Here is a 16195-nt window from a genome sequence, read left to right on the forward strand (position 1 = left end):
TAATGTAGAAAACAATACTTGGTATGATTTTGTATTTTTGCAGTAAGGTTTATTTTTGCATCAATAAAATATTCAGAATTGAATTAAATGTAGTGGAAAATCTCCAGGAGCTAATTAATAATTATAATGAAGTATTATACTAATCACAAGTATTTACTAATGAGTTACAAAGAAACATAGCAAGTAAGGAATAAAATATAACTACAAACTACAGCTAAAGCTAAATGGTGTCATTTAATGAATAAATCTGTTCACCATAAAAATATTTAAGTTGGAGAAATTAAGCAATAAATAGCCAAATGTATTGCTATTGATTCACAAGTTCAGGTAAGTACTTTTCTTACCTGTACTTTATGAAAATCTGACCTGGCATATTTTCATAATATGCCAGGTGTTTTTCACCTGGTGATTTGTGGCTGCATTCAGTCGCTGAAGCAGTTCTTCAAACGAGAGGTGTTACATAAAACCACATCAGTACTTCCTGGGAATTATGTCAGCTTTTTATTTATGTTTTAATCTCTGTGAGGCACAGGTGTGACCTTTTCCTGTTGTCACCTTGGATAGAGAAGCATATTGAATAAAACAGATTAAGCAGGATTAACTGTATTGCGTTATCAAACTGCAAACTCCACGTTGGAGGGGCTCCGGTTTAATTTCTGAGCAGGAAAATGCTGAAACAGATCCTGAGCTGGAGGTGTGAATACCTAAACATGACTCAGCCGTTTCTCAGCTCCTTCCTGTAAATCTGCCCCAGTTTCACGTGGCTGCTCTACATCCAGTTTTAAACGTTGAAAATATTAAAAATGTTGCTGTAAAAATATTAGTTTGTAATATCTCTGAAAATAAAGTAATCATTTTTTGTATATAAATATGTTTATTATTTTACAAATTATTTTAATATTTAAACATTTTTCAATAATTAGTTTGAAATGAATGCATAAAAACTTTAATTGGGTTTTATATGTAACTCATAAGGAACATTTTATGCAAAGAACTTATTTTAAAACATATGCTATTAAATGCTGCTTGCTGCAACATCTCATGAATTTATTTTGTCAACATGATTAATCAATATTTGTATTGTGAGGTATTTAATAGCATCCTAAAGGATGTTTAAAAAAATCAGAAAAAGTTATTTTTAACCAAATATCTAGTAGTTTTATAGATTAATTCTAGATTTAAATATGTTTATTAGCTTCTACATTAAAGATGTAAGATATAAAATTAAATTTTTATTAACTTTTCTATATTTCTTAGTGTCATCAATCATTTGAAAACAGTTACACTATTTCCAAAGTTGGTTAAATATTTCAATAAATCTTTTCATTCCCAACCTCATTTAATTCTAAGTATATATTTTTTGATATTTTAGATTTATTTGATGAAGCCCTAGGCATAAATTCAACCTGTAAGACTCTTCCGGCATCACTTATCACCATGCCTTCACCCCAGCCAACCAGGACGCACCACTGCTCCACCTTGATCCAATCACCTGGCAAGAGCTCCTTCAAAAGGCGAAGAAACCTCAGAGCCACCCGCTTCAGTTGTGCTTCAACCCACCTCCTCCCTGTTTCCACCACCAGTCTCCCAGATGCTTCCAGGTCCCCTCAAGACTCCTCTCTCCAAGCTATCAGTGACCGGGCCCGGGGGAAGACCTACCTGAGCTTCATTCGAGCTGATCATTCAAGCTCGCTGCGATTCTCAGCACGCACGTCTTCCGCCGGTGTCCGAGTGCCAAATTCTTGGTCCAATGAAATTGTCTAACTGCTGTTTCTCACTCTGTGTGAGTCTCTACAGATTGAAATAATAATAATAATATCTCTGACTCCCTCTATGGAAACTCAAACACACTCCTTTTAACTATTTAAGAGTCGGATGATCGAAACAGCAACATGTCTGTTTGCAGTTTACTGCGTTTAAATCATTCATCACTTGATTAATGAGGAAAAGCAATAAAGAGTCTTCAGGAAGATTGAGCCCTGAAGCATCCATGATGTTTTCTCTCAATCAGTAATTAATAATTTAAAACCACATTTCATCTAAAGTGACTTGATGGTCAGAGCAAAGTTGTTTTCCGTGTTGAGTGTTTATCATAAAATCACACTCCTCCATTCCTACGCCACCATTAATAATTAATTTTAAAAATCTCAGCCCATTTTATGTAAATCATTAAGAATCAATAAATCATCTGCATCCTGACAGGCTGCAGGCTCATTGCAGCGAATGAAAGGCCAATCCGCTCTGGTCCCTCTGTTTTCATAGAGGAACAAAGGAATTGATTAACAGCGCTCATGGGTGACCGAGAACAGCAGCTAAGGAGATTTATTTTTCAATTACTTGCAGTTTTGCAACTAATCGCTTTATTTTGTTTGTCCAATTCCGTTTTTCAAAGAGAGCACTGCTCAGTTCATCATCATCCAAAGAAGGGAAGTTTGTGGCTCAAATGCAAATGTACCAAACTACAAAATGGCCTCCAGTCAGGGTGGCTGTTGCTTGAATTCTGTGCTTGACAATGGAACAAGCAGGTTACAGGAGAAAACTGTTTCTCCTTGGGTTTGACAAACCCAAATGATAATTTAAAGTTTATGTATCTCATCGTTTCGGTTTGCTTAGTTCCTTCTGTTGTGAGCCATTTTCAGAATGCGACATTTTAGGGCGTCTTGTCACTTTAAATCAAAATAAGTTTCTACTGACCACGCCCCCTCAACTCAACGTTTACACTGGCACGTGAAAATGGCGTCAAAGAGACGCACAATTTTACAACCGTACACCTTTGAAAAGCAACCCGTAAGACTGCAGAAAGTGGTTTCTGGATGGTAAGTTAGTCAACAAAAAACATTCGTCTTTCCCCGCCATTGTACAGCAGGTAAATTTTGCTAACTAAACGTGTAGGAGCTCAGCTTCAGTTGCTAGGTGATGGGCTGGAAACTTCTGGGGTTGCTAGGTAACGGGACAGTGCCTGAAATTGCTCGTTCTTCCAGACACCAAAAGGCATATAACATAGGAAAAATGTCTTGTTGTAAGTGAAATGATCTACCAGTGAAACTAGTACTTTTTCATAAATATTAAGGATTCACTGACTTATAACAAACTCCGATATCTTTCTGAAAGTAAGTTAGTTTTGTCTTATTTCAAGTGTAGCAAGATATTTGCACTACAAGTTAGCCAAAAATACTTGATAAGATTTTGTGTTTTTGTACCTCAAAATATTGTACTGTTGTGATTCTACAAGTATTGACTCAGGCGGTATATTTCCAAACAACTCACAAATGGGTTATATTTACTGTAAGAAAATGGCTACAATGGATTTTATTTAGGTGTGTCAGATTAAAGATTCGTGTTTTTATTTGAAAACCATAAATAACTTTTCCCTCCACCTCTTGATGCATTTTCTCATAAAATGTGTTCATATTTGTAGTCAGAACATGAAAAAAATGTGTTACAGTATAAATACTTTTGTGAGGTGTTGGTTTATGATCTTCATATCTTGATTCAGGAAATTCTCCTGACACCAGAAGTTTTCTTGCATGATCCTGTGTAAATTGAAGCAGATGCAGGTTTTAAAATATTAACATCCATCGCGTCTCAGAAGAGAAATAAAAGCAAAACATGGAAGTTTTAGTCCGTAAATGCTTTAATACTCAACCATGATTCAGCACATTACACCAGGGAGCAGCTGATAGGTTCAACACAAGTTTATTCACCCTGCAGCCTCACATCTCCGAGACAAACTGTATTTACAAGAGATCACTGAGTCTGAAGGGGGCTGCAGGAGTGGATTTATGTACAGGACCAGAACAACAGGCTCAGGACAGGCGGTAACAGTTTACAAGATGCTTCACGACACAATGATTCACAGCACACCAAGCACGAGTCCGTACACTTATTACTGCGACCGTATAAAAACAACATCAGGGCCGGGTCGTTTGACAGCGGGCCGCCCTGTGAAAATACAGCAACGTCGCCCCCTTCTGGTGGGATCACACATCTGCGCAGGGAGTAACAGAAAAAGCCTCTGCAGGATGTATATCTAACACTATCTAAACTCAGGAGCAGCAGCTATCTATCCATCTATCTGAGGAACTATCTACCGTATGGGTCTAGAGCATACAAAAAGGATATTTATCACCTGACGGAAGGCGTCCAATGGCTTTCAAATGAGATAATTTCCTGTACAGGCTTAGAGGACCATACCAGTGTTTTTGCTCCTTTTAAATATAGAAAAATAACAAAAATGCTGCTATGCTGCTGTTTCTGATCACTTTAGGACTTTAACTTGAGAGGGGAGCGTGGCGTTTGTTTATTAAACTTCATGTTTTATCTTTTATTTGAAGGGTAAAACGATCAATCAACACCATAAATATCAGGGTTTTTACACATTGTTTATCTGGAATATAAGGAGTCCAGCAGAAGGGACCAGAATAACAACAACTCTCTGTCCTTTAGTCCATAAATGTTCAATTTGAATATTGAAGGAAAGAAGGAAGGAAGAGTAAAAGAAAGAGAAAAAGGAAGGAAAGAAGTAAGAAAGGGCGGATTGAAGGACAAAAGAAAGGATGAAGAAGGAAGGAAGGACAGAGAAGCAAAAAATGAAGGAGCAAAGAAAGGAAGGAAAAGATAGTCTAAGAAGGGAAAGAAGGAAGGAAAAAATTGATAAGAGGAGGAAGAATTGAAGGATAAAAGTGGATGATATAAGAAAGGAAAGAAGAATAAGAGAAAGAAAGAATACTTAAGGAATGGAGGGAGGAAAAAATTAAGGAAGGATGAAATGAACAAACTACCAAACAGGAAGAACTGGTGAAGGAAGTCTGAAACGCTGGAGTTTATCTGTTTTCCTGAAGGAGGAAAAAAGATAAAGGATGAAAGAAAGAGTGAGCAAAAAATGGAAAACAATGGAAGGGAAAAATTAAAAGTATTTTCCATATCTTCTTTTCTTTTTCCATACTTATCCAGACCTGGAAAACAATTAGCCGACTTTTCCAGATTAGCAATCCTTCGCAGCAGCTTCCCCTTGTGGTGGATGAACGCCAGAGCAGACAGCAACTTTATGCTAAAGCAGGGGTGTTCAAAGTTGGTCCTTGAGGGCCAGCATCCTGCATGTTTTAGTTTTCTAGGGAGAGAACTAAAACATGCAGGATGCCGGCCTTTGAGGACCAACTTTTGACACCCCTGTGCTAAAGGTTATAGCCGCTAATATTATCATACGCTTCCCTCACTAAGACACCACCATTAATTATTTAATCTTAGCGCTAAGTTGCAGGTCAGAGGTTATAAATACAGCAGCACATGCTAAAGCAGTGGTATGGCCCTGAGTTAAGCAGCTAAATTACCTACGGCACTTTCACTTGTAACTTTTTAAGACAACAACCTGAAGAAATGAGCCCTGTTTGAAAAGTATAAGCACACATGAAGTTTTATATAAAAGCTAATCTGGGAGGAGTCTGGTCTGCTGCAGGGGATTATCTACATGACTCATTTCAGAGGTGTGGAGGTTTTTATAGAGAGCCTAAATATGTTCTGATTTAGTTTCAATATTTTCCTAATAACTCACACAGAGGATAAATAAATAAATTAGATTAGCATAGATTAATGTGTGACCATGTTCAGTAAATCCCTCTGATAGTTTTTGTCATGCTGTTCTGATTTGTCCCTGATAATTATCATGCTGTTAATCTGGATCATCCCAACCTTCACACCAATTTCTGCCTCAAATCTGTTGGTAAAAATGCTTGAATGCTAAGCTACTTCCTCCCTCCGGGTGGTCACGTGGCACAGGTGGTAGCCAATGGCACGGCCTCAATCAGACCTCCATCTGTTTGTTTTTGTCTGCATCCTCTGTGTGGAACATGTGTGTGTTCTTGAAGTCGGGCTGCTGATGAGTGTGTGTGTGTTTGTGTTTGAGCTCTTGGTGTGTGTCAAAGTGTACATCGTGTGAAATGTCATCATCGGTGTGCGTGGGCTTGTTCCGCGTCGCTGCGGGTGCGCGCGTTTCCTCCAGACGCCTGTGCGTGTCGATGACCTCGTCGATCCAGCTCCTGAAGCGGCTCACCCGGGTGTACAGCGCCGGGGAGGACGGGTCGGAGCAGCCGTAACCCCCGGCGACGACCCCAGCTACGACCCATCGGCCTGACTCCTCCTGGCACAGTAGGCCGCCACCGGAGTTGCCCTGGCAACCGTCGCCGTGAAGGAGGCTGGTGTCCGGCGGACTGCCGGCGCACAGCGTGCCGTGACTGGAGAAACTGTTACCGAAGCGCTTCTTGCATTGCCATGACGACATCAGAGCGACCCAGGAAGCGATGACTGAGTCTGTGAGAAACAAAAATGCATGAAATATTTTAAACGTCAACAATTGATGAGCTGAGCAGAGGATTTAATTCCAAAATAAAATGTAAACTCTGCTGTAAGAAATGTGGTGGCTTTGTAGTGGAGTCATGATAGTAGTGACCCCAGATTCTGACTGTTTTCACATGATAGTCCGGTAGACTTGGACCAAAATTTTAACTTCTGTTTAATTTTCAGCTGGAGCGGTTCACTTTCACACTGCATTGTGTCAAATGAGCCAAACTGTTTGAAAAACCTATTCCCCTCCTTGCCTGTGGTGGCGCTGCATCAAGAACCACCGAAGGAAACAACATGAAAGCCTCAGAAGAAGACATGAGTACAACTTCCTTCTTCATGAAATGTAAACAAAAATGGACTGGCATCAGACTTTAACGGTTGTAGGGTTTCTCTTTCGTCTTTGGTAAAAGGCCATGAGCCATTTCTCTCGCTAGTTAGACTCGCATCTTTGTGTTGGATGTATTTACCCAGAATGCTTTGTGCTATCACTGTCTTGGAGCGCTTAGACAAACAAATGAGAGTTCAATTAAGGCGGACTTAACAGGGCTGGTGTGAATGCACCCTAAAGTACCACACAACATGGGTCTGAGTTTTCACCTCCCCTCCCCTTGCAACGCCGCCCTGGGCAACTGCCCATATGGCCCACATATAAAAACCACCTATACTGGTCAGATGTTTAAATACATTGTTTAAAAATACCTTTTTTCTCATTTTCCTTTGAAGAAGGAGAATAAGAAGCAGACGTTTTTAGAAACACAGGACAAAGAACTGAAATCCAATGTGGCTCTGTGAATGACAACATCCAGAACTCAAAACAGGGACTTTCTGTTCTGCTTTGGCATTTTATTTATTTATTTATTTATTTTGGGGCTGATCAAATTATCGTGTTCCGGTGATCTGTTTACCCCATCTCTTTCTTATTCACAAAACATTCCCTGTTTTCCTTGCAGAATCTGTCTGTAGTTTGTGATTCATTTGTCTTAAATAGACTGGAAGTAGATGAAAATAAATATCTTTAATTAGAATTATTCTTTTTCTGTCCTATCTTGAGTGTATGACAAACAGTGGAACTGATTATTTACATACATTTTTATAGATAAAAGGAGCAAATCAAACTTTTAGGATGATGATTTCCGGTAGTTTCTGGCAACTTTCACTGAATTCCTTTCGTCTTTCCACCACCAGATGGCGCCAGAGTGACACTGACAAGTTTTATAGCGACACAGAAAAACTCCAAATATTTAACTTTATGTATTATTATCTTTGATATTTTGTCAAGTTAATCTTGGGAATTTCAAACATTTCTACGTCATTTTCTGTTGTTTATTCCCACTATTTTGATAAGAAATACTTCATTGAGTCCATGATGGCATCCACTGTGAATTTGTACTTTATGTTAATTTTTAATTTGTATGGTATTGTAATTAGTATCAATTATTTATCATTTATCATTATGAATATAGTGAAGAGTTTGATTATAAGTATTATTACTGTCATCACTCCGATTATTAGTTGTGGTAGTAGTAATATTTTATCATTAATTTTTATGTTCTTAATTTATTTATTCATGGGCAGTTTTAAGAATTATAAAGGCTTCATTTTGAAAAACATTTTACCGTAAAAACTAATAGAAAATTTTTTGAAAATATTCAAACTGATTAGATTGAAGTAAAAAGAAATTATATGTTATATGTTGTAATCAGTTTTTAATCATTAAATCATAATGTTTTCATGTTTTATTTAAGGATGTCTCTGGTTGTTTTGCATGCTGTTTATCAAAGATGAACGGGAGAAAAATCACAAACCCGGTCCAGTCCAGCTTGTGGTAACCATGACAACACATGATCCCGTTTTCGCCCCTGTAGCAGAGTTGGCAGCAGGTAGACAGGCTGCGTTTGTGTTCGCCTCAAACGTCACGCAGAGGCCCTTAGCGCTGGGCAGCCTCAGCATCGCTAGGTCGTGACCTCCACTCTGACCTTTGAACTTCCTGTGAACCACAACCTGCTCCGGTTTGAGAGTCTGCTCCGACGCCCCGACGCGAACCACGTACCTGGATGGGTCGCTGCCAAACCTGCAGCAGAGGGACGGAGGGCGCTTTAGGAGGAAGCAGTGAGAGAATCATTTTGTGACAGGAAGTGACGAAGCGTCAGGAGCCGGATTCACCTGCTGAGGCAGGAGGCAGACGTCAGCGCCCAGCAGGGGCTGACCAGAGTCCCGCTGCAGAGAGGCCCGCCAGATCCCTCATGAGAGTGAAGCCACACCGATACCTGCCAGGGCCACGTCGTCCTGGGAGCAAACGCATAATAAAGAAACCATCATTAATCTTTTTACTTCTTTTGGTTTCTAAAGGAAACTAAGCTGACAGGTGTGAGAATTTTAATTCTGATCAGAGAATTTCGCCTAAACAATTAAGGAAAAACTGTAAACAAAAACGTGGAAGGAGCTTCAGATTACAACAACTCATCACCTAAGATGCCAGAAGAAACATGCATGAATTTAAATTTTGTTCTGTAAGTTTTTAAGATAGGTGTATCATGTCTGCAAGAGAAGCATCATCCTTGCTGTTTACTGTTTATTTTGCACAGATAATATACAACTTTTAATTAACCTTGTAAAAGGAGACATGTGTTTTATCAGGGTCTTGCAAAAAATGACACTTTCCACCTGCGGCCCCTGGACAGGTTGATTATAATCAGGTACGATTTAACAGATTATGAAGTGGAGAAATTCCAATAATTCATTTTTTACATCTCAGTAAAACCGAGTAAACCAAACTACAAACCGACAGACAGCTCATAAAAACAATGTTTATCTCTATATTTGAATACTTCTCTTTGCAAAGAGCTTCTTAAAATATTCTCTTAGTAATTTCTAAACAGCGCCATAAATAGGAGTAATTATGCTAAGCTTCCTCATACCACCACTAGATGGAGCCATTGTAAAACCAGACGCTTGTTTGTGTCTGCGTGTTTTCTGCATCAATGTTCACCCTCGGTTTACCTAAGCGAGCTGCCCTCTCTTTGACTTCCTGTCTTCCCTTCGTCCTCCACCAGCTTCCTCATCCCGCAGCTCTCGTCCTGAGGTTTGGTCTTCACAGCCGACCTCCGCGGCTCAACGTCACACTTCACCCCTGCATCCTCCCTGCGTCTGCAGCCCTGGACGTTCAGGCCGAGTGAAGGGCACTCGCCCAGGAACTCCTCCTTCCCGGTGCACCTCACCTGGTCCAGGTGGATGGGTCCTTTCCCCTGACCGAACCCTCTAGCTGCTACTGCTCTACCACTGAGAAAAACAAACATCAGGGGAAGTCTCTCCTTTTTTCACAGATTAAAATAGAAAAGCCCAAACTCTTATATAGAATTAAACCTGTGTCCAAGTTGTCTGCACACCACGGCGGCGTTGAGGTCGTTCCATCCTGAGTCGCAAATACTTCCCCAGTCTCCATGGAGATACACCTCGACTCGACCTTCCTTCCTGCTGCCGCCGCCCACGAGACGCACCAGGGGTCCTGGCAGGGAGAAAAACTCTCATTTGCATTCATATTTGCGCATGTTCCTCTGCAGGGCCCAGTCTGCTAGGATGCTCTGAACTATGTGTCCGCTGACGGAGCTAAATGTCATCTGGTGCCTCTGCATTCGAGAGCTATTCTCATTCTAATGACCTGAACATGTCGGCAGGCCGACCTGAACCCCCAGAGGAGCGTTTATTTTATCTGCAGCTAACTCTGAGACACACAGACACACGTGTTCGACATCTAGAAACAATGTTGTCACGTTCAGAGGCCTGCAAAAGTATTTTCACCTGTTAATCCTCTCACATTTTGTCACTTAATAGCCATAAATGCCATTGTGCTTTATTTAAATTTGATAAAATATCACAAAGTAGAGTGTAATTTTTGAAGCTGAATACATGCAGTGTCTTTGCTTCAACCAAAGACTTCACTGCAAAAACACAAAATGTTACTAAGTATTTTTGGTCTAGTTTCTAGTGGAAATATCTTAGTAAGCTTAAAATAAGACAAAACTAACTTACAAGTAAGTTTTCAGCAAGATACAGAAGTCTGTTTTCAGTCAGGAATTCCTTAATATTGGTGAAAAAGTACTAGTTCCACTGGCAAATTATTTCACGTATAAATGTGCTTTAGCTGGAATAATTATTATGAATTATTTCACTGGTCTATCACATACAAATCAAATAAAATATATTGAAGCTTATAATAATATTTGGAGTGGACTCATCTTTATGCTGTACAGATTTAAGACTAATTGTGAAGCCACAGATGCCATAAAAATGTTATTATTAAAATCAAATATTTAAATGACTTTGCCTGCCTTGAAGATAAGCCTGATTGATTGAAGTGGCGATAGTATAAAACAGTTAAAAGTTTCAGAACGTTAAAATCTCTTTTAGTTCTGGGCTGAGTTGAACTTCCTCTACACATTTGTCTCTGTGTGTTACCTGTTGAAGGTGCGATGACCGGCACTTCGTTGGTGTCCTGGCTGGATCTTCCTCTGCAGCGAACACCAACGTCCTCGCTGTGGGAGCAGTCCGTCCGACCCCAGATCCCATGGCGACAGTCCAGCAGGGAAGTCTCGGATCCCTCGCAGTGGACGTCGTCCAGGAGGATCAGACCGACGCCCTCCCCGAACATCCCGTCCACTACGACCTCAGCGTGACCCCTGAAAAGTACAGATGGAAGAGGATTTATCTTTCTAACTTCATATGCGAGAAGACAAGGGAATTAATTGAATTAAAAATTAGTTCAGTTAATTAAGCGGACATTTACTCTTTAACATTTGCTCTTTAATTACCAACGTTACTTGAGGGGAACCAAATATTTCAGCTGTATGAAATAATCTTTTCCCTGTCTGTAACATGGGAAATAATTATTTTTCAAAAACTCCATAAGTGTATTTATTCCTCTCAACATGAACAATAAATATAAATAATAAATATATAATAAATATTTGGAAACATTTACTTTTTAATTACCAAAGTTACCGGGGGGGGGAGTAGGTGGTGGCCGTAAAATATTTCAGCTATCTGAAATAATCTTTCTGAAAATATGGTTCCAGAAATTAAATGTGATAGAGTACCAGGAAAAAAAATATTTGTAAATTAACATGTCAACATTTTAACAGAAAGTTTATTTCATAAAGATGAACAAACGCAAACGCCTATTTATTTATTTATTGAAATATCAAATGAAAATTTTCTTCAAGCGATACAAGCGACCTAAATCTCAAGAAAGTCTTAGATCTTCTTCACTGTTGTAGTTTGGATGCCATCCAGCAGAGGGCGCCGCTGGTCATCCCTAAGCGGAGCCGTTGATAAAGAAACAAAAATGGCGGCGGGGCTATTCCAGAAGGGTAAGAGAAATGGTCCAAACGGAGTCGGTGTGGGGGAAAATGTACATTATCCGGTTCTGTTTTGAAATATGGACACTCGACAAACTCGTTGAGTTTCAGCTTAAAATAGCGCTCATTCAGCCGAGCCTCATGGCGGAGCAGCGTCAACTTATCATTGAAATGTTACTGATGTGCTATGCAGGTGACGATAATATAACGGAAAAGCGGCAACAAATTTGTAAAATGACGGAAAAAGACATGATGCCAAAAAGCAAAGTGGATTTTTGACGGCTTAAAGCGCTTCATGGAGCGAAGCTTTAACATTCCTGCTGCTGTTGTTTCAGTGTTCTACAGTGTGACAGAACCGCAATATTAAGTTTATAAAGTAAGAATTTAATACAACTGACACAAAATAATGTTAAAATTTAATTATGTTCTTTTTTTTATTGAGCATATTATGAAAAATTAACCCTTTACGTTATGGAAGGATGGTCAGACCTTTTATAAAAGCAAAAAATCTAGTTTTTAAGAAAATTAATTCAATTAAATGTTAGTTGATAAAATGAATCAACTTTAGATTAACTCAGTAACATAAAAGAAACATGTGGAGACTTGCACCAACATGCAAAAGTACAGTTTTTAAAAAAACATTTATGACAGTTACAATAAAAATTAATTTTAAATGCATTTTGCAAGATTGCAGCTCCTACCTGTATCCCAGCTGTCTGCAGACCACCTCTGCATGCTGCTGGCTCCAGTGGTCATCACACACCGTCCCCCAGTCACCGTTGTGAAACACCTCCACCCGACCCTCCCAGGGAGTGTCGCCTCCAACCAGACGCACCACGCCATCTGAAACATCACCGAAATCCTCGCTGTGTCCACCAGGTAACATTGATGTTTACAAACAAAACTGCTCTCATTCATTTTAACTATCAGATTAATTATTGAGCTCACTTTAGTTACAGTAACTGATCTGTTTCCTGTTAGTTCCTGCTCGCTTCAGACAGGATAGTCATACATTATTGATGTTCAGGAGGTTATAAATAGCTGCTCTGAGCCTGATGAGAGTGTTTGTTTATTTGGCCAAGGTTTTTCATATAGGCTGTTTCCCAGGGCAGCATTCAAATGGGAGTGGATGAGTGAGGCATGAGCACTATAACAAAAAAGATAACTTATTTGTCTGCATTTTGTGTTCTGAAAGCATTTTATTTAAATCTTTAGGGGGTTTTTTGGAGTCTGCTCAAGCAGGAAATCTGAGGAAATAAATTTTCAAAACTTGTGCCATAGGAGGTGTTGTGGGTGGCAGAAGGAGGATCTCACACCTCTGTGTGTGTGTGTGTGGCCTTGTAAGGGCCATTTTTCCCAACAAGTACTACTCTGTGGGGACCTACTGCTCCTTATGGGGCCCATAAGAAGAAGTTCTGTTTTTAGGTTAGGTTTAGGACTTAATGTGTGAATTGAGTTTATGTTAGATTTAAAGTTAGGTATGTTCTGGTAATGGTTATATGTAGGGTTACTGCTTGGATTAAGCTGCAGAAATGAATGAAAAATGGATGGGGACAATGCAAAAATGATTAGAAATACAAACTTGTGTGTTTGCACTTGTGACCACTTTCACAGTATTTACCATCGAAAGGCAATCATTTGTGGAAAGTGATTTTGTTTTCTTTTTCTCAGTTCTACTGTGTTTGAGAAGTAATATGCAAATTAGATTTTAGTTAAGGTTAGGAATAGACTAGTGATGGTTGGGGTTTTGGAAAATGTCTGGGTTTGGCATAAATGCAGTTACTGTCAGTTTGTATAGAGGTATAACGGTGTGCGTGCGTGTGCGTGTGTGTTATGAGCTGTAACCTGTATAAGGGCTGCAGGAGACCCCAGCGTCCTCCATGTGGTCACAGTTGTGCTGCTCCCAGTCGCTGTGGGGACACTGGTCCAGGAACAGCTCGTTTCCTGTGCACTTCATAGCATCCAGCAGGATGGGGCCTGATCCCTGCCCGAAGTGAGCCCACGACCAGGCCTTCGCCACACCCCTGCAACACACACACACACACACACACACACACACACACACACAAACACACACCCACACACGCTGCATGCCAATCAAGCTTAAACTGGTCTAAAAAAATGTTTTCACTTTTTACTTCCACAACGTTTTCTGGGTAGTAAGAACAGGAAACCTTTGTTCACACTTAGAAAATGGCTTCTTATAATGTATATTTATTTGGATTTGCTTTTCAGGAGTTCCTTAGTTTTGGTATTGTGGGGGAATATAAGATAAAGTCTGTCATAACTGAATAAAAAAGCACTTTATTATGAATACATCCCATCTCCACAGCAGCTCCCCTCCAACCCACACAAAGTAACTTAAATGTGTCTAACTAATATGCTATATAAAGTACATATAAGAAATCCTTGTTGAATAATAAATAGCTACAGAGTGGCTCCTTGTAGCCATAACTTATTGATGGATAAATGCTATAAAAGCCCTGCTGCGGATGTGTTTTTGTCCCTGTGTGTTTCTGCTTGTTTGAAACTGATGTTTAACTTAAAGACAACCTGCAGGTGACTTGCTGAAAGCAAAGAGAAGCAGCAAAACCAACAGAACCAGATGCGTTGGAGCAGCGGAGATTTGAAAACTCATCCAAACACGTCCACATTATTATTAATGTTACAAACTTTGAAATGAAGTCGCTTATTGCAGAAGTAAAATACATCACTGTGTGGCGTTTTAGCCAATAAAAACCTTCCAAATTCAGGTAATGTTATTGTGTTTATCAATTTGGCAAAACTTTGTGTTGGTTTAACACATAAATAAGTTTTTGCAAGCCTTGTGAAATTTCATTTGAACAAAAAGAAATAAACATAAAAAAAAATTAATAAAACAAAAGTATACCTAAATACATTGTGAATAAAGATAATAGTCAAAATAATCAGGATATTTCTCCAAAACGCTTAAAACATTAATGCTAACGGAAGTTACAATGCAAACTTTGTGAGAAATTTCTAAAGTTTTCAGCTGCAGATTATATTGGATTGTGGACAGTCAGCTTGTTGTGGACTAAATATGTTACTGGAGTTTATTAATTGGACTCGTGTAGATATAAAAAAAAAGCCATTTTTGTTCGAGATGACTCTGTTTTGTCAATGCTAAGAAGCTGCAGACAGTGAGATGAACATTATTTTGGATTTTTTTTTTTGATCTAACAAAAGCATTTACTGAATAATAGTGTCTTTGATTGACATGCATTATTGGAATTTAAACAATCTTAGCTTTCAAATAACGTAAATATGTATGTATGTGCATAAAGTTATAACGCAATACCTACTAAGCATTCTGCTACTGTCATTATTTGTAATAGACTGAATTTAGGAAGCTGCAGTGATTAAAATGAATAGTTTTAACATTTTAAGTGCTAGTATTTTTAATTTAGATGTATAATAAATACAGTAAAATTACATGGACTGTTTTTGTGCTGGATCTTTATTTATTTATTTATTTGCATCTGAAGTTGTCGGCTGTGTCCAGGGAGGATTTTGAGAAGTCTGGCAGCATGAAGCATGTTTGACACATAAACTCACAATATAAATAAACTGGACCCTGTAGAATTCAAAAACATCAACCATTTTGCTTTGAATTGTCAAAACGTGTCAAACATAAGTCTGCGCGCCGGCGTGTGAACACCTGCAGATCGTCGTCAGCTCTTCTTTTATTTACAAACACAGACGCAGAGCTGTCCCCTGGCGCTTCGGGAGACGGGATGCAACTCAGAGCTGAACATGAGATTCACTTCTCAGTTACAACTTATTGGCTGTCTGACAGCTGGAGAGGAGAGGAAAACCTGCAGTGATGCAACGTAAACAAGGTGTTTCCCCTGGATTGTTCCTGATCTACACGGCAACTCGTCGCTCTCCCAGTTTCTCCTGCCACTCAATATTTCCAGCTCACTCTCTGGAACACAATCAGCCTAACGAAGCTCTTTAGCAGATGTAGCTCTGTGCAGTTTTAGAGGAAACGATGAAAGAAATTAAGTCCCATTTATTGTGTTCACAAATTCTCTCTATTAGCCTTAAAAAAGTAAACCAGAAAATGCATCTGTTTAAAAGTAAAACTTGATCAGCATGTAGAGTAAACTTTAGTTAAATATGAATACAAAGGTTTTCATTTGAACTAAAATAATAACATTTATGATTTGACAGATTTAACCAGAGATACATTAATTGACTTTTTGTTTTTGTTAAGCTGCCTTTGATTCATAATAATTGGAACATTTATCAATATTTGATGTATTTTTTCTTTTGATGACTTTTGACAAAATGCAATGTTTATGTTCCACATAATCGGTTACTGTGTTATGTTTTTATGGTGTAAAGCACTTGAGCTGCTTTGTCATGAGACGTTCTGTACAGATAAACTTGACTATTAAAAAAATGAAATAAATATTGGTATGACAAAAGCATTTATTTTTCCCTTTGACTTTTTGTTTAACTTCAACATATTTCATTGT

General features: G+C 38.9%; 1 protein-coding gene and 1 long non-coding RNA gene across 2 annotated transcripts in view; one reads left to right on the forward strand and one right to left on the reverse strand.

Annotated features, from left to right (window-relative positions):
• Positions 1 to 5174: 5174 nt before the first annotated feature.
• The window catches only part of LOC103145148 (neurotrypsin), a 28819-nt gene continuing 17798 nt past the window's right edge, over positions 5175 to 16195 (reverse strand). Inside the window, exons 7-14 of the mRNA XM_007562460.2 lie at positions 13539 to 13717; positions 12395 to 12536; positions 10795 to 11015; positions 9703 to 9844; positions 9340 to 9618; positions 8503 to 8625; positions 8145 to 8410; positions 5175 to 6306 (exon numbers count right to left, since the gene is read on the reverse strand). Coding sequence (XP_007562522.1) covers positions 5801 to 6306; positions 8145 to 8410; positions 8503 to 8625; positions 9340 to 9618; positions 9703 to 9844; positions 10795 to 11015; positions 12395 to 12536; positions 13539 to 13717 — 1858 coding nt within the window. The 3' untranslated portion in view covers positions 5175 to 5800. The remainder of the gene's footprint in view (positions 6307 to 8144; positions 8411 to 8502; positions 8626 to 9339; positions 9619 to 9702; positions 9845 to 10794; positions 11016 to 12394; positions 12537 to 13538; positions 13718 to 16195) is intronic.
• Positions 12488 to 16147, forward strand: LOC103145147 (uncharacterized). The gene is made up of 2 exons (XR_476988.1): positions 12488 to 12572; positions 15414 to 16147. It is a non-coding gene; the product is annotated as an uncharacterized LOC103145147 (long non-coding RNA).

Source organism: Poecilia formosa, unplaced genomic scaffold, assembly GCF_000485575.1.
Source record: "Poecilia formosa unplaced genomic scaffold, Poecilia_formosa-5.1.2 Scaffold136, whole genome shotgun sequence".
In the NCBI taxonomy this organism is placed as follows: domain Eukaryota; kingdom Metazoa; phylum Chordata; class Actinopteri; order Cyprinodontiformes; family Poeciliidae; genus Poecilia; species Poecilia formosa.